The 21,611-nt window shown below is 38.2% G+C and overlaps 7 protein-coding genes across 7 annotated transcripts; 5 read left to right on the top strand and 2 right to left on the bottom strand.

Annotated features, from left to right (window-relative positions):
- The first annotated feature begins 20 nt into the window (after nt 1-20).
- V1516DRAFT_714421 (P-loop containing nucleoside triphosphate hydrolase protein) lies at nt 21-3,811 on the top strand. The gene is made up of 3 exons (XM_066924334.1): nt 21-347; nt 399-525; nt 580-3,811. Exons 1-3 carry the CDS (start codon nt 55-57, stop codon nt 3,325-3,327), a joined length of 3,168 nt encoding a protein of 1,055 aa, XP_066774757.1. The 5' UTR covers nt 21-54; the 3' UTR covers nt 3,328-3,811.
- On the top strand, nt 3,804-5,528 carry V1516DRAFT_682388 (Decaprenyl diphosphate synthase-like protein). The gene is made up of 2 exons (XM_066923403.1): nt 3,804-5,003; nt 5,063-5,528. Exons 1-2 carry the CDS (start codon nt 4,220-4,222, stop codon nt 5,248-5,250), a joined length of 972 nt encoding a protein of 323 aa, XP_066774756.1. The 5' UTR covers nt 3,804-4,219; the 3' UTR covers nt 5,251-5,528.
- V1516DRAFT_682386 (tRNA synthetases class I, catalytic domain-containing protein) lies at nt 5,432-7,511 on the bottom strand. The gene has a single exon (XM_066923402.1). It carries the CDS (start codon nt 7,294-7,296, stop codon nt 5,530-5,532), a length of 1,767 nt encoding a protein of 588 aa, XP_066774755.1. The 5' UTR covers nt 7,297-7,511; the 3' UTR covers nt 5,432-5,529.
- V1516DRAFT_682383 (uncharacterized protein) lies at nt 7,412-9,140 on the top strand. The gene is made up of 4 exons (XM_066923401.1): nt 7,412-7,491; nt 7,538-7,729; nt 7,783-8,050; nt 8,102-9,140. Coding segments are annotated over exons 1-4 (1,272 nt in total). The 5' UTR covers nt 7,412-7,490; the 3' UTR covers nt 8,913-9,140.
- V1516DRAFT_666902 (uncharacterized protein) lies at nt 9,026-9,977 on the bottom strand (the record flags this gene model as incomplete). The annotated part of the gene is made up of 4 exons (XM_066920773.1): nt 9,026-9,108; nt 9,158-9,540; nt 9,591-9,685; nt 9,744-9,977. 4 exons carry the CDS (start codon nt 9,975-9,977, stop codon nt 9,026-9,028), a joined length of 795 nt encoding a protein of 264 aa, XP_066774753.1.
- A 197-nt stretch (nt 9,978-10,174) lies between these two features.
- V1516DRAFT_709114 (P-loop containing nucleoside triphosphate hydrolase protein) lies at nt 10,175-11,815 on the top strand. Its single transcript, XM_066924214.1, has 5 exons — nt 10,175-10,292; nt 10,349-10,357; nt 10,412-10,541; nt 10,595-10,664; nt 10,720-11,815. Exons 1-5 carry the CDS (start codon nt 10,272-10,274, stop codon nt 11,591-11,593), a joined length of 1,104 nt encoding a protein of 367 aa, XP_066774752.1. The 5' UTR covers nt 10,175-10,271; the 3' UTR covers nt 11,594-11,815.
- Nucleotides 11,816-15,617, top strand: V1516DRAFT_682374 (uncharacterized protein). The gene is made up of 5 exons (XM_066923400.1): nt 11,816-12,300; nt 12,350-12,480; nt 12,532-12,637; nt 12,691-13,274; nt 13,322-15,617. The coding sequence occupies exons 1-5, from the start codon at nt 12,051-12,053 to the stop codon at nt 15,509-15,511; spliced, it is 3,261 nt and encodes a 1,086-aa protein (XP_066774751.1). The 5' UTR covers nt 11,816-12,050; the 3' UTR covers nt 15,512-15,617.
- Nucleotides 15,618-21,611: the final 5,994 nt, after the last annotated feature.

Here is a 21,611-nt window from a genome sequence, read left to right as displayed (position 1 = left end):
GAATTACAACCAAGTCGTGTTTAACCAAGTCGTTCTACAGCCTAACCAACGAGAATGAACACTTTTAGTTCACTTGGTCAGCAATTTTCCGCTTTATCGACTGCGGACACAGCATCTGTCGTTTCAGATGCAGCTCCGCTTCGTCATAGAGCATCGGATAGGTCGCGAAGGAAATCTCGAGCCCAAAGAGCGGGAGGCAGCAGTGATTCGGAGTCAGATGTTGAATCAACGCTGGACGAAACCATGAGTATGATTAGCACAATAAAAGATGAGGCAAATGATTTTTATGGTGAAACGATCGAACCGGATCCTTATGATCTTGAGTCTCTGCCTTCGCATGCTTGCGCGTATGTCTAGAGAAATTATTTTCGCGTTATGATGTTCTGACACCAACTCAGATATTGCGGTGTGCATTCCGCTCAGAGTGTAGTACAATGTGCTCAATGTGAAAAGTGGTTTTGTAATTCCAGGGGAAAGACCTCGAGTTCGCATATCGTCAATCATCTTGTGCGAGCGCGTCATAAGGTATGTCTGATCTGCTTCAAATTTGGGTTGTACATTTGTTAATGTTGTATATAGGAGGTGCGTCTCCATCCAGACTCAGAACTAGGTGCAACTACTTTAGAATGCTATAATTGCGGTTGCAAAAATGTTTTCTTGTTGGGTTTCATTCCAGCCAAGTCTGACACTATTGTCGTGATATTGTGTCGCCAGCCATGTGCATCTGGAAGCGCTGAGGCTATCTCGTGGGACACCAGTCAATGGCAACCTCTCATTGAGGACAGATCCTTTTTATCCTGGCTTGTTGCTGTTCCTTCTGAGGCAGAGATATTACGCACGCGTCAGCCGATTACTGTTCAGATATCAAAGCTGGAAGAAATGTGGAAGGAAAATACCAACGCTACAATTGATGACTTGGATAAAGTTGTTCCCGAAGAAGACTTGTTTCCGGTTTTATTGCGCTATGAGGATGCTTACGAATATCAGCGCTGCTTTGGTCCTTTGGTAAAGATTGAAGCAGACTATGATCGGAAGATCAAGCAATCCCAGTCCCATGACCATCTATCTGTTCGCTGGGATATCGGATTAAATAGCAAGCATTTGGCTTCTTTTATACTTCCAGGACTAGATTCGGGCGATTTGAAACTTGCTGTTGGTGATGAAATGAGTCTGAGATATGTTGGAGACATGCGTCCGAAGTGGAAAAGTGTTGGTTACGTGATAAAAATCTACGACAGCATCTCTGAAGAGATTACACTTGAACTTCGCAATAGCAGTAAATCTGTACCTACTGAATGCACGGTAGGGTTTACAGTTGATTATGTTTGGAAGGCTACTTCATTCGACCGAATGCAGTCGGCTTTAAAGACATTTGCCATCAATGAAATGTCCGTTTCTGGGTATATATACCACAAGCTTTTAGGTCACGAGGTTGAACCCGTATTGCTCAAGACTTCGATGCCAAAAACTTTCGCCGCTCCGAATTTGCCTGATCTGAACGTTTCTCAAGTTCAGGCTGTAAAATCTGTTCTTCAGCGGCACCTTTCTCTGATTCAAGGTCCTCCTGGAACTGGAAAAACTGTTACTTCAGCTACTATTGTGTATCATTTAGCGAAAATGAATCTCGGCCAAATATTAGTCTGTGCACCATCAAATGTTGCTGTTGATCAACTAACCGAAAAAATTCATCGAACAGGACTTAAGGTTGTTCGTTTGACCGCTAAAAGCCGTGAGGATGTTGAAAGCTCAGTTTCTTTTTTGGCTCTTCATGAACAAGTGCGAATGAATGAGTCCAATATCGAATTGCAAAAATTGACACAATTAAAGCAAGAGCTTGGTGAGTTGAGCAGCTTAGACGAGCGCAAATTCAAAAAGCTAGCACGGAAAGCAGAGGACGAGATACTTCTAAATGCTGATGTAATCTGTTGCACTTGCGTCGGAGCTGGAGATCGGCGACTTTCCCGAATGCAGTTTCGAACAGTTCTGATTGATGAAAGTACTCAAGCTGCGGAGCCGGAGTGCATGATCCCTCTAGTAATGGGATGTAAGCAAGCTGTTTTAGTTGGTGATCACAAACAACTAGGACCTGTAATTATGAATAAGAAAGCCGCCCAAGCTGGTTTACATCAGTCACTCTTCGAGCGTCTTGTCTTGCTGGGGCTGGCACCTATTCGTTTGAATATTCAGTACCGTATGCATCCCTGTCTGAGTGAATTTCCGAGTAATATGTATTATGATGGATGTTTACAAAACGGAATTACGTCTCAAGAACGTATTCGACCGAATGTGGATTTTCCTTGGCCAGTTGTGGATACGCCGATGATGTTTTGGTCGAATCTTGGTCAAGAAGAAATTTCTGCAAGCGGGACTAGTTATTTGAATCGCACGGAAGCAGCAAATGTTGAGAAGATCGTGACTCGCTTTTTTAAAGCTGGTATTGATCCATCTCAGATTGGTGTTATTACCCCTTATGAGGGTCAACGATCTTATATTTTGCAAACGATTCAGTCGACAGGTTCTTTGCAAAAGAAACTTTACAAGACAATTGAAGTTGCATCTGTTGATGCATTTCAGGGACGAGAGAAGGATTACATTATTTTGTCATGTGTTCGCTCGAATGAGCACCAAGGAATTGGATTTTTGAGCGATCCGCGCAGATTGAACGTGGCATTGACCCGTGCAAAGTATGGTTTGGTGGTGATCGGTAATCCCAAAGTTTTGTCTCAGCAGCCAATGTGGCATCATTTGTTGACGCATTATAAGGAAAAGGGATGTTTAGTTGAAGGACTCTTGAACAATCTTCAAATCAGTATGATTCAGTTTGCGAAGCCTAGGACACCTCACCGCGGAGGTAATGGAGCGTATAAGAACGGGACAGGCAATTCTGCTTACTATGATGTCACACAGCAGCGGCGAGGAGGACGAAAGGATATACCTACAGCTGGCTATGAACGAAATGGGCTGACAGATCTCGAGACCTCTAGTGTAGTTGGCCAGATACCAGATAGCATGACGCCCATGAAAGGACTTACTGGCAATGGTTACCAAGGAATGTTTCTGTCGGGATACAGTAGCTCGTCCCTTCCTGAATGGAACGGCAATGGATCTGAAGTTCAGCAAGGGATGGCGGGAGAGTATGTAAATCGATTCAACGAAAAAAGTGTTGGCCGAAGTGAAAGTGATCGACTTGAGCAATATCTCCAGGCAGAGAGTAGAGTGGGAACTTATGGGCATTTTGGGACTTCAGTCTATTCAAACATTGATGATGATACTAGATCCGTGAGTACAGCCTTTGCATCACAAATCGGAGGTGCAACTTATGACTGATAAGCGGCTGGATTGTGACTGTCCTGCCTGGATAAATATTATATGGATGAAACCTGATCAATTCGGAGTGTACTAATCACAGATATGATTGTCTTAGTGACTTCAGATAAAGAATATGGGAATGCACGACTGCATTTGTTGAAGGAGCGTGGCAGAAGACTACGTGAAAGTGACTGCCACTTTCTTAGTGGAATGCCTAGAACATCGAAGCTTTGCTGGTGGAACTTCTGGCTCACACAGTTTTAGAGTCATATCTTATTTTGTCGAGATCTCAAAATTCTCTCATCCAGAAGCTGGTTCGTGTTTCATGGGTTTTTGCTTGTAATATTGCTAGACAATTAAGAGTAGAATAATGGCAGTTTCATGTAGTTTGGGTAATTGAGTAGCTGGGAGTAAGGGTTATGTAATGGGAGCCGCAGAGATACAGATATGGTTTGGAACTTCTCGAGACCTGTTTTTTCATTAGCTGTTAAGTCGTTTTATGAGAAGCTGCTACAGACTGATTCAGCATCATTCTGGATAAATAATTCCAAATCTTTGCAACATTTAATACAATAGTAATATTGCACGAGTTTATCAAACAGATTTACTCTTCTTTATCCCGAAGTTTTCCGTTCTTAGCTCCGTCCTGCCAGCCATGTTCTGACGGTTAACTGCAATCTTACCACTCACGAATACTCGCACAAATCCAACGATTGCCAGAGTGATCCACGCACAACCGTATCAAACAAATACTTCAGCCTATCTCGCAGATTACCTAATTGTGGTCTTTATAAGGCATTTTTTGCTCTTTCCTGTTCTTTCCTGTTCTTTTTCTTTCCCTTTCTCTTTCTAATTTTCCCTGCTTTGCTCTCTTGTCCTCATTTCTCTCTTTCTCGATAGCACCGTCCTAATGGCCTCTGCTTCCTCATCTTCTGCGCAGCAGATCGCTTCGGAGTCGATTACCTCGCTCAATCCTCGAACTGGAGCGCTGCAGCGAGGTCGTGAGCTGGTAGTAAACAAGCTCATCATCCCTCTTGGCCATAGATCCATCGCCCTGCCATCCAATATCTTTGAGCACCTTCGTTTCCAGATATTCCATGCCGTCCTTGTTGTTCTCCATTTACTTGTCGCTATCCAGGACTCTCTTGCGAGACACTACTACACCGCCAAAAACGGTCTGCTAGCTTTTCTTTATCACCATCATCGCACACCTCAGCTCATTGCTCAAGATATGCATGGGCTCGCTAAAACGCCCACGAACGTGGCTATCATTTTAACCTTTCGTCCTTCGGAAGAGGGTGGTGGTATTCAAGGTCTCATGGAGCAAGTTGCTGACGTTGTGTCCTGGTCTTTGGGTTCCTCTATCAAAGCTCTTACCGTTTATGAATCTTCAGGCCAGCTCCTGACAAGATATGAGACAGCTTACCAGGTTATCGAGCGTACTCTGGTATCTTATTATGGTGCAGCTTCTCTACCTCGAGTTCGGATACATGTGCCGCATACGAATACCATTTATGTTCCTCCTAGTTCTTCTCCAGACACGCCATATGATATTGACGTTTATTTGATCTCCAAAGATGATGGTCGTCAATTTCTGGTTGACCTCACGCGGGAATATGCATTCAAGGCTGCTGTCCACCAGGACTTCGAGCCATCTAAGTTAACCGTTGAGTCAATCGATAAAATTGTTTCTGGTATGTTTTGAATTTCTTTTTAAGTCTTGAACGTGATCTAATTCTGACTAATTTCGAAGACCGTGTGATCCCTGAGCCCGATCTCATCATTCTATTCGGCCCTTCCTTAGACCTTGACTCATTTCCTCCTTGGCCTGCCCGACTATCTGAAATATACTTTTCCGACTTTAACAATTCGGTCACTTACAGTGTGTTTCTTCGTGGAATTCGTCGCTACTCGGATTGTCAGATTAATATCGGAAGATAGAATTGTCCTTATTGCTTTGCTTCATCTATTCTAAAATTTGCGCGTATGTTTAATTTCGATTCATTTCGTTTAATAGTCTATAAGCATTATGAGACTTTTTGCATCAATTACATGGGGGAATTATTTTTTTTTCAGATCCGCATCCATTTTTGCGTGCGTGGAGTATCTAAAAAATCGAATACTTATATTTTATCATTTTACTATTCTTTGCTTTGCTATCTGATGATCAATAGAATGTACAATTTATAACTAAACTATAATAATATAAACATGTTGAGTCTATAACTTTAAGGTCAAGATTCTTAAAGCATGACTTAGGCGATCCGTTACGAGGGACGTATCCAAAACTTCAAGCAGTTCAATGAGCGGTGCCCCTGGGAGAGACTCGGAAACAGCAAATCTCAGAGCGTGATACAAATCCGCAGGTTTACAGCATTCTGCATTTGCGATTTGCTTAATTTCGTCCTTCATTTCAATTTGAGAATAGACATTTTCTAGTTTGATCGTCGCTGATCGATTTTCAGTAGTCCTATGGCCGTTACCAGATATCCACCAATTCCGAAAACTGGTTAACAAATTTATAGCGAATTGAACGTTGTTTTCATCACCTTTTGAGAGAGACTCGAGGTATTCTATTGCCTCTTTTGTATCGTACTTCAATTCATCTAAAAATGCGCAACGAGCTATCCTTGGTAAAGTTGGAAGAGTTTGTAGGCTACCTTTGAATAACCGCAGAATTGAAATTATATAGACTTGACTCAATCTATAGGATTTCAAATCAACGATGTTTGAAAATTCTTTTCTCAGCAATGGTCGCACACTTTCAGCTAGTTTCGAGCATTGTTCGTCATCGTTAATTCGCAGTCGCAGATGCTGAGAATTAAAAAAAAATAGCTTAGACTCAGATATTGCCGTGTTACCTTTTGTTAAACCATTAATGCTAAACTGAGAAATAATGTCTGAGATTGACATGACTTCTCCAGTTGCACTCTTTACAGTCTGAGTCCGCCTCATTTTTCCGCCTGAGTGAAGAGACTCCGGGGCCCAACCATATAGTACAACAAAATTAATAAGAGCTTCAGGTAATATTCCAATAGATGCATAATGTTTGATTCCAGTATCTCCAGACCGTTTACTCAATTTTTTGGACCCATCACTGGTCAGCAAAGGAATATGTACAAACTTGGGTGGCTCCCAACCAAAAGCTTCGTACAAAGCAAGATGTTTCGGGGTTGACGCCATCCATTCCTCCCCTCTGATCACATGTGTAATTTTCATTAAGTGGTCGTCAACGACATTGGCAAGATGATATGTCGGAAACCCATCAGATTTCAATAAGACAGGATCATCAAAACGCATGTCATTGTAGTTTTTCTGTACTTGAATGTCAACGTCTCCATGAAGCAAATCCGACATGATTGGATATTTTTCCGGTGCTTTCAGTCGGATAGTGTATGGCTCTCCATCATGCGCTTTCTTTCTACTTTCTAAATCATTCATATGACAGCAGAATCTATCATATGTTGCTAATGACGGCGGCGACAGTTGAGAAGCCGTCTCTCTTAAATTGTTCAGTCTGTCCGCGGAACAGAAACATCGGTATGCAAGTCCTCCATCTATTAGCTCTTGCGCATATTTCCGGTATATATCCAGGCGATCACTTTGACGGTAAGGACCATAGACTCCTCCTACACTATCCGGGCCTTCATCCCAATCCAATCCTGCCCATCTCAGAGAAGCGTATATGTCTTCTTCTGCACCTTCCACCAAACGCTTTTGATCTGTATCTTCTAAACGAAGTAAAAACGATCCTCCTGTAGCTTTGGCCCACAAGTAATTATAAAGGGCAGTGCGCAAAGATCCCAGATGAAGAAACCCAGTCGGTGAAGGAGCAAATCTAGTTCTAGTCGGCTCCGTTTGGAGATCGTTTTGAAGAGGACCAAGAAAGCCTTGCGAGAGGAGAGATTTCCGCTTCGAGCGAGATCGAGTAATTGCTGGTGTTGAATAGCATCGTTTAAAAAAAAAATGTCGAATACGTAGCATCATCTACGACAGGTAGAGAACGCGTTTAACCTTGTAAAATTACTGGGTAGCGAGCTATAGAACATTCTATAATCTAGTTTAGCCTCAAGCTATGCTCCCAATCTTCTCCACAAGACTAGCTGGATTTCAGTCTTTAGAACATTGTCTATTGGGTCAGAACAAGAGTTTATAATTGACAAATTTTTAAGATAGCGAATAGTAAGTTGAAATATTCTACAAGAGTAATCTATATTTACCAGATAAGTGTCCTTTAGGGACCAGGAGGATTTTTATTCTATATTGGGAGTCCATCGAACTGCTGATCAAACTGAGATCAGACAAGCCTACAGAAAGGCTGCTCTACTTCATCATCCGGACAAAGTCCCTGAACAAGAGCGAGAAGATGCGGAGATCAGATTTAAGCTGATCAGAGAAGCTTACGACATTTTATCGGATGGTATGGCTCTATTTTCACTTTTGACTTCTTAACATTGTATTTACGGATACCAGATAATTTAAGACATAACTATGACCTTCATGGAACTGAGAAGTTTTCCAACAGATCTCATGAGGACGGACGAGACTTTTACGATTTCAATGATATTTTTGAAGAAAGTTTTTTCCCTGGTTTTGGCGACACCCGATCGTCATATACCACCCAGAATCGACGCATGTCCGACATTGAACAAATTCTTAAAGTTTCCTTGAAATCCTTGTACAAAGGAAAGACAGAAAAAATGCGCATAAAAAGAAACATAATATGTTCAATTTGTGAAGGGTAAGTATCATCCGTATTTTATATTCATTCTGTATTTAACATCGATTTTAGATCAGGCAAAAAGTCTAGTGCTACTACTCGTCAGTGTAGTAAGTGCAAAGGTTCTGGCGTAGTTAAAACTTTGCGACCCATTGGTAATGGAATGGCCATAAATTCAGCCTCTCCTTGCCCAGTCTGTTCAGGACGAGGTGAGATTATCCGAGATAGAGATCGCTGCAAAAAGTGCCTAGGAAATAGAACGGTCAAAGAAGAAAAAATCTTCGAGCTATATATTCAACCAGGATCGAAAGAAGGGGATAAAATTGTTCTTCAAGGTGCGACTGATGAAGAGCCCGGCAAAAAAGCAGGCAATATAGTGTTTAAAATTCAAGAAGAACTACATCCAGTATTCACAAGGCGGGGTACTGACTTGAAAGCATCGATTAAAATATCTTTAGCGGAAGCTTTATGTGGATTCAATAGACCTATTATCAAGCACATTGATGAACGGATACTCTGTTTCAATGTCAAATCAGGCAGAGTTATTCGACCAAACGATGTGCTTGTGGTAGAAGGTGAAGGTATGCCTAAGAAAGGACGAAAGGGAAAAGGAAATTTATATCTCAACGTTGATATCGAATTTCCGAGGGATAATTGGTTTCTGGAGAGGGCAGACCTTAGAATCGTCTCCGAATCGCTTTCATCTTCTGCTGTTTACAACGAATACACAAAACTTAAGACTACCAATAACAATAAAGATGTTGAAGACGAAGTTGATTTCCGGATTCAAAAATCAGAATATGGATTTGGGGCAAATGATCAGGAAAACAATGATGTTCATAGCAAGTCTGAAGAAGCCGAGGGAGGTTGCACGCATCAGTAAACTTTGCTAGGGGAATCTCTCTTAAACGAATATTTGTAAATATTATCAAAGTATCGAACTTATCGAATCGAAAGCACTTAGAATTGATATGCTGTGTTGCATCAAAAAATTAACTATTTTGGTAGAGCTTGAATAACTTTTTCCATTTCCCTGATTTGAAAAGTAAGATTCCTTAATAAAATGAGGCTCTCTAGTCCTATTGCTTTTTTTAGCTACGTTCAAAGCCATACCATATAATTTCATACCTGATTCAAATTTCTCTTGCGATCTTCGCAGTGCTTGCGGCACTAATACGCCAAACCATCTTAGAGGATCCATAGATAGAGGGACTTTAGACCTATGACGAACTTCTTTATTTACTTCTTCAGACTCTAGTGCTCCCTCTACAATGTTAGTTGATAGTTGAGAGGCTTCTTTCTTCGAATTCTTGGTTAAAGTTTCTGATGTGACCTCAACTTCTTCCAGTTTAGAACTGAGCTTGTCCATGGTTGGATCAGCAAGGTCAACTACCGTCTTTTCTAGTTGATCCTCCTTCATCGCTGTCACTGTCGATTTTAAAGACAGTATCGAAAAACTGCAAATAGTGCTCCCATTTGAATCCAACTTAACCGCCTCCTCGTCTTCCTCTCTTTCAAAAAATTAGATGGCTGCAAAAGATATTAACCTAATAAAACTCACACGATTATTGCTGCAGACATGTTCCCATGATAGTAATCCTGACCGAATCTAGGACGACCTGATCCATAGTTGGCTTGCGCAAGATCAATATAACCCTACCGAAGGATTAGAACTGAATCATAAAAAATCAGATCAACCAGCTCAGCTACTCACCTCTGCAAACAACTTTCCGATACGAGCTAGTGTAGTTTCGTACTGTTCAATAAGATCTAAATATTGAAGTATAATAATCTCCGGCTTTCCGGATAAATTTGCAGGAACTACCAGATCGTCGATATTAAGTCGAGAATGTTCCTTAGGGACTTCTTCATTTTCGTTAGTTCTCGTAGTGTTGCTGCCGTCCTGCGTTCGCTGTGCCTTGGCTATTGTATCTGTTTGCAATGACATATCCTAATTTTATCGACAATTCCTTTTATCAGTTATTTAGTCATGAAAAACATCAAGCTAAATCTTTGAATATCTTGGCTTCTCTGACAGCTTTCACTGACTGGACCAGCTTGATATGAAGTTACCACATCATAAAACTTCGGTAAGACTCCCTCATATTAACAACCAGTTTGGGATTTTTTCGTTTCTACGCAATCTATGTAGATGGTCTGCTTTTATTTGATTAGTGGAAGTTAATGCAAAACATCGGTCAATTTACTATTCTAATCTTCTTAAATAATTATCAAAACAATAATGTCGACAACGGTGGAAAAGGTAAGCTGAATAGTTATAAAACGATGAGACTGAAAGTAAATTAACATTGTGATTAGATCAAGGAGGTAAAGTGGTACTCTTATATTGAAGTCCAGTTCAATTAATACTTATCTATATAGATCGAGCTCGAAATGAGTCGAACCCAGAAAAATAAGGCCACATCATTTCATCTCGGTCAGCTTAAAGCTAAATTGGCAAAGCTAAAGAGGGACCTGCTGACTCCGCAAAGCAGCGGTGGAGGAGGAGGACGTAAGCTAGAATCAGATTTGGTCAATTCACATGGAACTAACAAGATTGCAAAGTTGGCTTTGATGTAGCTAGGACTGGTGTTGCATCGGTTGGATTTATTGGATTCCCCAGTGTTGGAAAAAGGTTGGTATTGTATCCACAAGGTAATGCCTGAGATTACTGATGTTCTGATTTTCAGTACCTTGATGAGCCGATTAACAGGTACTCACTCTGAGGCGGCGGCTTACGAGTTCACAACTCTCACAACTGTTCCTGGAACAATTATGTATCGCGGTGCGAAAATCCAGATGCTTGATCTGCCTGGAATTATCGAAGGCGCTAAAGATGGAAAGGGTAGAGGACGACAGGTCATTGCTGTGGCTCGCACTTGTAATTTGATCTTTATTGTGCTAGATGTCATGAAGCCATTAACGCACAAGAAAATTATTGAATCCGAGCTGGAAGGATTTGGCATTCGAATTAATAGGGAAGCCCCAAATATTATTATTAAAAAGAAAGAGAAGGGAGGTCTCAACATAACCAATACAGTACCGTTAACTCATCTTGATCAGGGGGAAGTCAAGGCAGTAATGTCTGAATACCGAATATCATCGGCTGACGTATCAATCAGATGTGATGCTACTGTGGACGATCTAATTGATGTGCTTGAAGCTCAGAATCGAAGATATATTCCAGTGATATATGCTTTAAATAAAATTGATTCGATATCAATTGAAGAACTAGATCTTCTATATCGAATTCCCAATGCCGTTCCAATTTCATCTGAACACGGATGGAATGTTGATGAGCTTTTGGACATGATGTGGAAAAAACTTAGTCTTGTGCGTGTATACACGAAGCCTAAGGGATCTGCTCCTGATTATGAGCAACCAATTGTTCTACGACAAGGACATTGTACTGTTGAGCATTTTTGTAATGCTATCCATAAGAGTCTGATCGAGCAATTCCGATCAGCTCTTGTTTACGGATCCAGTGTCAAGCATCAACCTCAGCATGTCGGCCTGTCCCATGTTCTGAAGGATGAAGATGTTGTAACTATTTTAAAGAAATAAATACATTTCAACATAAAGCTTCATATGCAATCAAAGTTTGGCTGGATTCAGCTTGCAGGTTGTACCCAAATCTATCGATATCCCACAAATATCGTTTGTAATTTCGAATTTTGATTTCTTGTCAGGCCATTCTGGTTTTATTGCTCTATGATTTTTCCACATTTCCTCAACTTAATTTTGCTAGTTTCATCATACTTTTCATTACTGTGCTGGTTCTTAGTAGACAATCCCACGCAAGCGTTGAGGATCTTGTACCTAGTCTGCTCATTTGTCCCAGCGCAGTATTGAAGAAAGTAAACAAACGAGAGACGGCTACTATTAGCAGCCAAAGATTCCTACGCTTGAAATCGGGCTTAGCCTATGAGATTTATATTTTAAATTTATCTTGAATCCTAACCAATTGCCATTTGTATTTATCGGTTCTTTATCTGGCAATTTTCGGTGATATTTTTTGGGAATGAGTTACGTCATAGATCCTCATCTGCAGCAGCAGCAAGTCTATCTAGAGACGCAACCACCGTCACAGACAATATATTATGTTGAAGCACCAATTGTTCAAGCTCAATCGACTGTACTCTACCAGCTTCCACCAAGTACCTCCAATTCACCAACTCGGAATGTGGTTATTCCTCCAGGTACTTACGTGCCTGGAACCTCTCTTCAGGTGGGCTCTCATAGTGTTGTCATCGAGCGATATCTATCCGAAGGTGAGATGCAAATCAGACCACATTCGTTGATGCTCTCTAATAGTCTCAGGTGGCTTTGCTCATGTGTACGTTGTTCAGCTAGATCCCATTGATGGGGATACCGATCGTGCTGTTCTGAAGCGGGTCGCAGTCCCTGATAAAGAAAATCTCAATTTGCTTAGAAAGGAGGTTGACACTATGGTATGGAAAAGAGCTCTTTCATTTTGCTCATTAGCGCTTACTAGTTTCTAGAAACGTCTTCGAGGTTTCCCAAACGTAGTCAGATATATAGATTCACATGCCTCACATCTGACATCTGGTGGATACGAAGTTTTTGTTCTGATGGAGTTTTGTTCTGGTGAGCTATTAAATCTTAAGATCATTAGGAAATTTTGGATTAATAATTTCTAGGCGGTGGTTTAATTAATCTCATGAACTCACGATTGCAGCATAGATTCACTGAGCGGGAAATATTGTATATATTCTCTGATATTGTTGTCGGCGTCTCGGCTATGCATTATCTTGAACCGCCGCTAATTCATCGTGATTTGAAAATAGAAAACGTTCTAATTGATGGGACTGGTGTTTTCAAAGTTTGCGATTTTGGCTCTTCCTCGGAGGTAATCGAGCCCGGCAGAACGGGCCAAGAATGTCGGCTGATCGAAGATGACATACAGCAACATACAACATTACAGTATCGGTCACCTGAAATGGTCGATGTCTATCGGCGACTTCCAATTGATGAGAAGTCAGACATTTGGGCTTTAGGTGTTTTATTATACAAATTGTGCTACTACACGACTCCATTCGAAGATAAAGGCCAGCTAGCTATCTTAAATGCCACATTTTCATTTCCTTCAGCACCTGCTTATTCAGATAGAATAAAATACTTGATCTCAGAGATGTTAAGAGAAAGTCCACGCAAACGACCAAACATATATGGAGTTTGCAAAGAAGTCTCACGGATGCGCAAAGTTAACGTTCCAATCCAGAATGTAGGGACTTTGAGTTTGATTGATTATTTTTATTAACTATTATTCAGAAATATATTGCCGAATCCGGATCAGTGGCGTCTTCATTTCCTCAGCAAGGACTACATTCAAATATTGTGAGAGATGTGTCCAATAATGCGAAATCAAATGTTAGCTCTTCAGTACCAGATGTCAAACCTATGCGTCGCGGCCGCCTTCCAGCTCCAAATAAATCTCAATCGAGAGCTTCAATCACAAATAGTTCACAGAACTCAAAAAGGAATTCTATTACTTCTCTTTCCGAAGAGTCAGGATATCCTTCGTATTTGCCTCCCCCTTCTCCAAAGGAAGACATTCCAGGACCGAGAGATATTTTGGCTGCTCAGCGTTCTATGGATTCTCGATTCCCTCCTATAGCTATTGAAGAACTTGACAATACATCTCCTCAAAAAAATAATATTTCGGATTCTTTGTCGGTATTACAGCAACCTCAGCCAAAGAGACCTGTTCTTATGAACTCTGGGGAGATTTCTTCTAAGCGTGAATTTTCAGATGGTAGTCAGATTCCAATTCCAGGAGCAGATAAACGCTCGACAACTCCTATGGGGTCTCGACACAACTCTCTTTCAGATAATTCTTCAATCCGCGCACATTCTAGAGCATCTTCCCGAAAGCCTTCAGCTGATATTACGGGTAGTCGCTCAAATTTTCTCTTCAGCCGGCCACAATCTTCATCAGGAAGAAGGAGTAGGCCTGTTTCAATGATCTTTGATTCGAGTGTGGATTTTTTACGCAGTCTTAGTAATGGCGGACGTAGCGTTAGTCCCACTGGTTCGACTGCTTCAGCTGTTGATAATACTGCAACTAGTATGAATCCTTCACTTACAGGCCAATCAGAAAGATCAGAGCACATCGAATCTAATATGGAATTTTTGAAAAGTTTGGACACTGGTAATTCGGTCAGTGATGGACGTGGATCCACTCAGATGAAATATCATTATTCGGGGCAATATCCGAACACCTCCTCACCTACCAGAAGTATCAGCAATGGATCGAACGGCGGAAGACACTCCAGAAGAGCTAGTATGCAAATGATCAATCATCACTTTTCTGGCACGAAAAACAAATTGAGCGGAAAATTTGGTGAAGCCTTTCGAAAATTTGAACAGGTTTCTCAACCGTCACATGAGGCTGATCTTGTGGAAGTGACAGAAAATGATGATAGGAAGAGAGAATCTGTGAAACTCAGATATCGAGATGAGGGAAAGCATGATCGAAGTATATCTAGTCCTGAGAAGTCGTCGGATATTAAAGACAATTCTGCTGCATTTCATTTATCTCGACCATCATCAAAACTTTTTCATAGGAATAGTTCGGCAACCAAGCAGATGCGCCCTTTGCAAAATGCTTCTGTCTTTGCATCTGCAACTGTATCTAAGCATGAAGATGTGCCTCATGTCTGGGACTCGATGGAGCGTTTAGCCGCGGCACGCCCAAAAATGGAATATTCTAAGATGTCCATAGAATTGACTGAAAGCACACCCAAGGATTCCGACTTTGAGAAAATGCCTCCACCAGTGATTCCAATACACAACATGTCCCATCCCATCAGCAAAATTTCCAATTCTACTTCAACAAGTTCTAGTGAAATTACTCCAAAGTACGAAGATACTCTAAATGAGCCTCTTTCAAGCCATTCTAGGAAACCAAGTATTCAGAATCGAGTTCAATCTCTTCTAGCACAATCTCAAACCATTGACATTCCAAGATCTGCCAGTGGATATGGGAAGTACACCGATAAAGTGGTTGACTCAGACGATGAGGTGAAACTAGATGGTGGTGATTCATCCCATTCCGATCAAGCTGATGGCAGAGCTTTATTGCTTTCGCCTAAAATTTCTCCGAAAAAATCTTTACTCTCTTCTACGGAATCTAGAAGTATCCACCGTTCCGCTAGTGCTTCCTTGGTGACCGAGAGTCCAGATAAGGCGATTTCTGGAAAACCTGCTCCACCACCGAAGCCGATAAACCTCCAGACCTCTTCGCTGTCTCCCAGAAATTTGCAAAATCATTACTCCCCTGGTCTTAGAAGGAATGCTGCAAAGCAGAACTTCGTTCACGATGATCTGGATCATGAAGAAGAATGGGAGACATCATTTGCTAAACGTTTCCCCCGGATTCCTGGTCTGGACGATAGTTCTGATTATTATCTTGATGATGCTGATCTAAAAAAGCTTACAATAGAGGAAAAATCTCGGTAAAGATATCGATTTATGTGCATATTCCATTACGTAAAACTTCAATAGAATCTTTTTGTGCCTTGTCACTGTAGGGAAAACGAAGATTAACCAGAATGTTTCTTTGCTCTATTACTGAAAAGTAGCTTATCAGAAGCAATTCAAAACTAGTATTCCTGGGCGAAAATCGCAAATGTTAGATTGAGATCAAGCTTCATGGTATAATATATTCTGACATTCACAATCCGAGAGTTCGAAGATATATCCCTCTCGAATAGGGAATAACATTTACATTATTGAAATAGAGAACCTGGAAGTTGCTATATATCCAAACATTAATTAGAATTAGTCCAGAAAAGGTCCCAGGCCTGCATAGGTCCTATTTTTGAACGGATTTTAAGAAACCCATAAAGTATAATAAAATACTATATGCACCAAACTAAGATAAAATAGTGTACAACCAAATTGAGAGTTGTAAAATTGCTAATGATCGTTCATTGGTGATTAGTATATTACCTAATTGATCAAACCATAACTCAGCAACTTTACTTAATACGGACTTAAATAGAATCCACCAACCGGAAGTTTAGACAAATTCTTCCTCTTGATAAATAAACCTTATATAGCGAATCTTAAATTGCACATATGTGCAATCGAGAAAGATATCTCGTTTTGGAAGCGGACAGAGAGTTTGCATAGATATTAATTAAGATCAATTGGTCACCTCTACTTTGGTTTCCCCAACCACATTGACAAAGTCAAATGGTTCATTTTGCGAGAAGGGCTCACGTTGTTCCAGATATATTACAGTTCTTTACTTCACAATTTGTCCAACATTATCGCATTGCTAAAAAGTATTGGTTTGGTTTTAGCAGTGCTCATAATAAACAGAGTAAGATATCGGGCCCAGCGAGCTAGGGAAATTGACACGAGCGTAACCAGAATATAAGCCTAAACTCGATATATGACGAAAAAAATCTTCTTTTGGATAAAAAATTTAGCAACCACCTAATATCTAGATCATTCGCTTCTCTAAGCTGAACGTTTAGTTCACTTAGACTAATGTTGAGCTAATGCTATAAAAATACAATCTAATATAGTTTGCAAAGGATGAAACTCATTTTATATAGTCTAGACTGCTGAAGACACTTATCATAATTATTTCACCATCATCGCATTTGTTTTTCGTGATAATAAGTATCGCTGAAAATTTCCTAATCATGACATGTGCGTAGTTACTTCAGAGAGAAATTAACCATAAATACGCGGCTTGCTTGATATTGCTAATTAAATTAAGAAATATCCAAGAACTTAATTGATTCAACACTTACTGAATCTGTAATACAAGATGGAATAAGCGGTTTTGCTAACCCAGTCAAAGTATTATACATAGCAAATGAAAACCGAGATTTTGGTTTCATTACTGCAACTGTAGATCATTCCTGTATATCCTAATTTCAAATATTGCTATAAACCACATACTTTCGAAATAGTTTTTGATTATATGATTTTATTTCACAGGCCGAGAAATAGTCAGTCTATCATTTCATACTGATTCTTACTGAAGGCACCGTTTTGTCTACCCTGATCTAATGTCAGTCATAAAGTACATCAGGAAATATAATCAAATTGTAGGGCAATATTACTTACTATAAAGAGGCAAATTCCTGTAGCTCGGGTTATACGCAAATTGATCGCGATCGAGTTCATTTTGTACCACCTCGGCGCATACACTATTTGTTACAGCATACTTCAACAGCGATGCTATCCTTTACCAATTATGATGAACTGCTCATAAAATTTTTTGAATAAAATTAGCAATATAAAGTTCGTATTTAGCTATAAGGACTAGAGCACCAAATTGACTATAACCTGTTTCATATGATAGAAAATAGAGTATTATGAATTCATTTTTGTGATATTTCCTTTGGATCATTTGCAAACCAACAGAACAAGAGAGCTTATTGCTCACAACTAATATTGACAAAATAAATACCATTTGTAGGAAAACATTTATTCATTCTTTTGAAACATTTTTTTATATACTTCTTACGAGTTATGTCTTACATGAGATATGCTCAATAGTTTGCTGCATAAAATAATAATTTGAAACCAATTTTTTTTTGATTTTACGAGCTTACTTATATATTTTGATTATCTCTTATCTAATCCGTATCACTTATTGTCGATCTGGATTTCGGGTCCTTCCTCGCATATGTGCCTTTTGGAATCTTATCGTGATAAGTAAGTTGCAAAGATGACAGTATCACAACCCATTACTCCCAGGTTCAAGACGAAAACAATGATTAGATATAATAAATATTGTGACATTGAATAAATACGACAGATACTTAAAGTGAGCTTCTGTCTTAAACATCATTCAATTATTGAAGTCTTAAAAGTCGTCTGTATTTCACTCGTGAGCTATTTATAGTTTGGTAAGTCTATAAGTCATTCAAATAAGTTAATTGATGATAAAAATATCATAATTTTAAGACTGCATTCAGCAACTGTAAGATAGAACTAATTTTGGATTAACTTTGACCTAGTAGTGGCAAAAAAATAATTTCAGTAATCTGTCAATTAGCCGTCCACTCATCTATTTCTGAAATCAGAAGGTAATTTTCATCATCTCACTTTTAAATAGGTTGCATTTGTATAAATTAATCAAGCAAATTTGGTACGATAATCTTCACTGAGGTGGAGTACATTGACTAAGATATGGGAATGCTGTACTGTAAGTTAAAGACGAGTATTTCAGATTCAGAAATAAGGAAACTGCTTCGAAATCTGTAAATTTTCAGTCGTTTAATAGTAGTACTTATCCATGTTATGTCGGGCGGAATAAAAAAAAATATGTAACTTAAATAAGCAGATTAATTTTTACACAATGATGAGAACCCGATCTGGAATCATTATAAATATGAATTAGAATAATGAACCTTCACAGAAGTTACTTTAATATCTTATTTTGTGAAGTAGCAATATTTAAATATTGTTTACGGATGCTACTAATAATCTTGATTAAATTCTATCGAAGCAATAAGGTTTCTTTCTTGTCCGTTAAAATATTGCTGGAATTAGTGATACGAAAGAACTCAGACGGAGCATTTATTACAATATAATTATCAAGTTTTAAAAAAAAATGAAGTGTTTGGATGGAGATAAAATAACGTCGAAAGATTTTTAATAAAAATCGTAAACCCGAATTTATATCAAAAGGCATAATTTGACAAATAGCTAAGCAAATTATGTACGATTAGCTAGCACATTCTCTGACGCGTACAAAGAGCTAATTTTAAATTGGCTCCGGATTTCTAAAACTAGCAACGATATTTGGCCCAAATCCTGACCAGTTAGTTATGGAGGAATTCACTTTACAAATTTAAACAGCAATCAGCTTATAATTATTGCTTAAATCACCTCCTTCACATAATCAATGCAATCAAAATTGCCATGCTTTAAATAATTGGATTTTGCGCAATGCAAGCCTAATAATTTTGTGCACTGGATTCGAGAAAAACATTTCCTCATATTGAAGACTGGATTAAGCTACAAAGTTTTGTCTGGCATTCCATTTGTTAAGTTTCAAAGTAACATGTCTTCAGAAAATTATTTTTCAAGAGTCCAGTTGGAGAAGCGGCAGAGAATGATAATAGTGCACATAACATACTCATGTTGCTGAATTAGTCGATCATTATACAGAAAATTTTAAGCTAGAATTATTTGATTTAAAAATTATTTAGCACAATTCTTATTTATTAGGATTTCCTTAGATAAATTGAATGTTAAAAGAAGCATGAGTTACAATAAAAAGCTATTTCATTTGACGCATTGAATAATGCGATATTCAACGCTCTAAATTTTTTTTAATTATTTCTAGAATACCTAGATCTAAATATGTAACGAAACTTTATAAATAGATTTCATGCCTTCGAGCAAAAAGAGTAGTATATACTCAAGAAAAACGGAACTTTTATCAAGATTTTCAATTCGTGGTGATATAAGTTGACACTTGTTTTGAAAAGCAGCTAGAGATCTATGGTCAAAATGCCAGCTAGTTCATTATTCGGCTATATCTAAGCTTTATTATTCTCTGCGACAACGTCTTCCTATCTAAATTTAGACTTATTATATTATTTTCTATTGAATAATTAATAATCTAGGGAATTTTCATGTCTAACCTGAAGTGACCTTTTAGCATTTGTATGATGAATCGACTAACGTGATTACTGTTTCCTTGCTTCAATATGAGTCTTGCTAAAGAGATTCTTGCTCACGTTGTTTCTTTATGGAAGACACTTATTTATTGAGCACAATAATAGTAGGTGGTAGTTTTAATAAGTTCGAATTTACTGAAATGCAAAGACAAGAATGAATTATTAAAATATAACAAGAATGTCATATTGAAAGATAAATTCCATATACTCATGCAAACGGGCAACCATCTGAGATTATCACTTTATTTGTAATTTTGACAAATCATATTATTATAAAATATATTTAAAAGTAGAGTAATATGATTTTAATTTATTAATTTGGTGATTTGAGATTTATCTTGTTATTTCACAATTTTATCTAACATATTTCTAAAATGTTATATATCAAAGCAATGTTGAACAAATTAAGAAATTAAAGTGTAAAATAATATTATGTCTAATTATACCGTATAGCGTTTAATTGTAATTGATAAGCTGATAGTCTTTCGTATTTTATTTAATCACTCACTATGTTTATCCACCAACTTCTTCGCACCGAAACTAGATGTAATGGCTGCTCATGTTTTCCAAATGGCCATTATTATACTTGAAATAACTCATCTCTTTCTGAGAGAGTTGAGTTATGACATCTTAAGTTTATCTAGAAGAGTTAAATACCATTTCCGTAGTATAAGCGATGATGAATTATTATAATCTGGCTTAATCTGCCTGTTAAAATGAATGCACTTTCCCCTTTTCGTTATTACTGTTGCAAAAATTATTTTGATTGCAGTTTCTTGTCAACACAACTAGCATGTATGTATATTCAAAACTTTCAACTTTTTAATGACATTGAACATCATTTTCTCATATTCTTATTTGCTGCTCAATATGGCTGCTTATAATTCTTTGCTAGTCCACCTTTTTTTTGGTTTAAACAAGCTCAAGCAATTTTATTTTATAGGCCCTTTTCACAAATTGGCTAAGAATATTCAATCTCTTTTTCGGCAAGTTCACTTTTATAAGTCCAGTATACAATTACTGTTAAAAAGCTCTATCTTAAACCTTACTAGGAAGAAGAGTTACTCTATATACATAAAATTCTGTCAGCCATCTCCATAGTCTTTGTTGCTGATTAAAGCTTTTTAAGTAATATATGTAATATGTCTTTTACTAATCTTCTCAGCACGCTTACACCAGACCAAATCGCGACCTTCTAATTTACAAAATGCTGTAAATCTCTAATTTTATAGAGTGTTCGAAGTTCAAAGCATGATTTTATGCACTTTGACACACAGCAAAGGAAAGAGGAGTCATACATGTTTAGACTTAATCCTCTGTGACCAGCAAATATTTAACTTCAACTTGCATAATAGCCAATGGCACAGCCAACAGTAAGACAAAATTTAGATGTTCCCGGTAAAAGTCGTTGATTTATTTGTGATCACTCAATTTATTAATTGCAGATCGAATGCTTAGATTTGTCATTTACTACCGACTTAAAGTGCACAGGTATATTTACATAGTACACTATATGTTTAGATCGCGCAGGGAGTCTATTAAAAAAAAATATTATTTGAGTTCGTGTCACTTAAACATCTTCGCAATATAACAATGATAATGGCTTTCCTATATTCTGAAAAAGAATACTAGTCGCTTTGAAGTAGTATCGACAGCTGGTGTGCTTAAGTACACATTCTTTAGATTGGCCTGTTTCCAGTCCTCCTCATGCACACACTTTCTCAATTATGCCTATACAAAGCTAATTATTTTATATTTGATTTTAATCAACTGTAATTATCTACTAATAATATTTATAAATTTATATATAAATACTATTATTATTATTATTATTTATATATAAATACTATTATTATTATTATTATTATTATTATTATTATTATTAGTATTATTAGTCTTTTTAT

This window comes from Lipomyces oligophaga (assembly GCF_038497815.1).
Source record: "Lipomyces oligophaga strain CBS 7107 unplaced genomic scaffold V1516scaffold_12, whole genome shotgun sequence".
In the NCBI taxonomy this organism is placed as follows: Eukaryota; Fungi; Ascomycota; class Lipomycetes; order Lipomycetales; family Lipomycetaceae; genus Lipomyces; species [Lipomyces] oligophaga.
This window is presented reverse-complemented; position numbering and strand designations above follow the sequence as displayed.

What these genes read in the sequence shown, in the direction of transcription:
- V1516DRAFT_714421 (XM_066924334.1), top strand. Translation starts at nt 55, where the DNA reads ATGAACACTTTTAGTTCACTTGGTCAGCAATTTTCCGCTTTATCGACT. An exon ending in CTGCCTTCGCATGCTTGCGC is followed by an intron (nt 348 to 398) that starts GTATGTCTAGAG and finishes ACACCAACTCAG; the next exon opens with ATATTGCGGTGTGCATTCCG. An exon ending in TTGTGCGAGCGCGTCATAAG is followed by an intron (nt 526 to 579) that starts GTATGTCTGATC and finishes TGTTGTATATAG; the next exon opens with GAGGTGCGTCTCCATCCAGA.
- V1516DRAFT_682388 (XM_066923403.1), top strand. Translation starts at nt 4,220, where the DNA reads ATGGCCTCTGCTTCCTCATCTTCTGCGCAGCAGATCGCTTCGGAGTCG. An exon ending in AATCGATAAAATTGTTTCTG is followed by an intron (nt 5,004 to 5,062) that starts GTATGTTTTGAA and finishes CTAATTTCGAAG; the next exon opens with ACCGTGTGATCCCTGAGCCC.
- V1516DRAFT_682386 (XM_066923402.1), bottom strand. Translation starts at nt 7,296, where the DNA reads ATGATGCTACGTATTCGACATTTTTTTTTTAAACGATGCTATTCAACA.
- V1516DRAFT_682383 (XM_066923401.1), top strand. An exon ending in TTACGACATTTTATCGGATG is followed by an intron (nt 7,730 to 7,782) that starts GTATGGCTCTAT and finishes TACGGATACCAG; the next exon opens with ATAATTTAAGACATAACTAT. An exon ending in ATATGTTCAATTTGTGAAGG is followed by an intron (nt 8,051 to 8,101) that starts GTAAGTATCATC and finishes CATCGATTTTAG; the next exon opens with ATCAGGCAAAAAGTCTAGTG.
- V1516DRAFT_709114 (XM_066924214.1), top strand. Translation starts at nt 10,272, where the DNA reads ATGTCGACAACGGTGGAAAAG. An exon ending in CAGCGGTGGAGGAGGAGGAC is followed by an intron (nt 10,542 to 10,594) that starts GTAAGCTAGAAT and finishes AAGATTGCAAAG; the next exon opens with TTGGCTTTGATGTAGCTAGG. An exon ending in TTCCCCAGTGTTGGAAAAAG is followed by an intron (nt 10,665 to 10,719) that starts GTTGGTATTGTA and finishes TCTGATTTTCAG; the next exon opens with TACCTTGATGAGCCGATTAA.
- V1516DRAFT_682374 (XM_066923400.1), top strand. Translation starts at nt 12,051, where the DNA reads ATGAGTTACGTCATAGATCCTCATCTGCAGCAGCAGCAAGTCTATCTA. An exon ending in GAAAGGAGGTTGACACTATG is followed by an intron (nt 12,481 to 12,531) that starts GTATGGAAAAGA and finishes ACTAGTTTCTAG; the next exon opens with AAACGTCTTCGAGGTTTCCC. An exon ending in TCTGATGGAGTTTTGTTCTG is followed by an intron (nt 12,638 to 12,690) that starts GTGAGCTATTAA and finishes AATAATTTCTAG; the next exon opens with GCGGTGGTTTAATTAATCTC.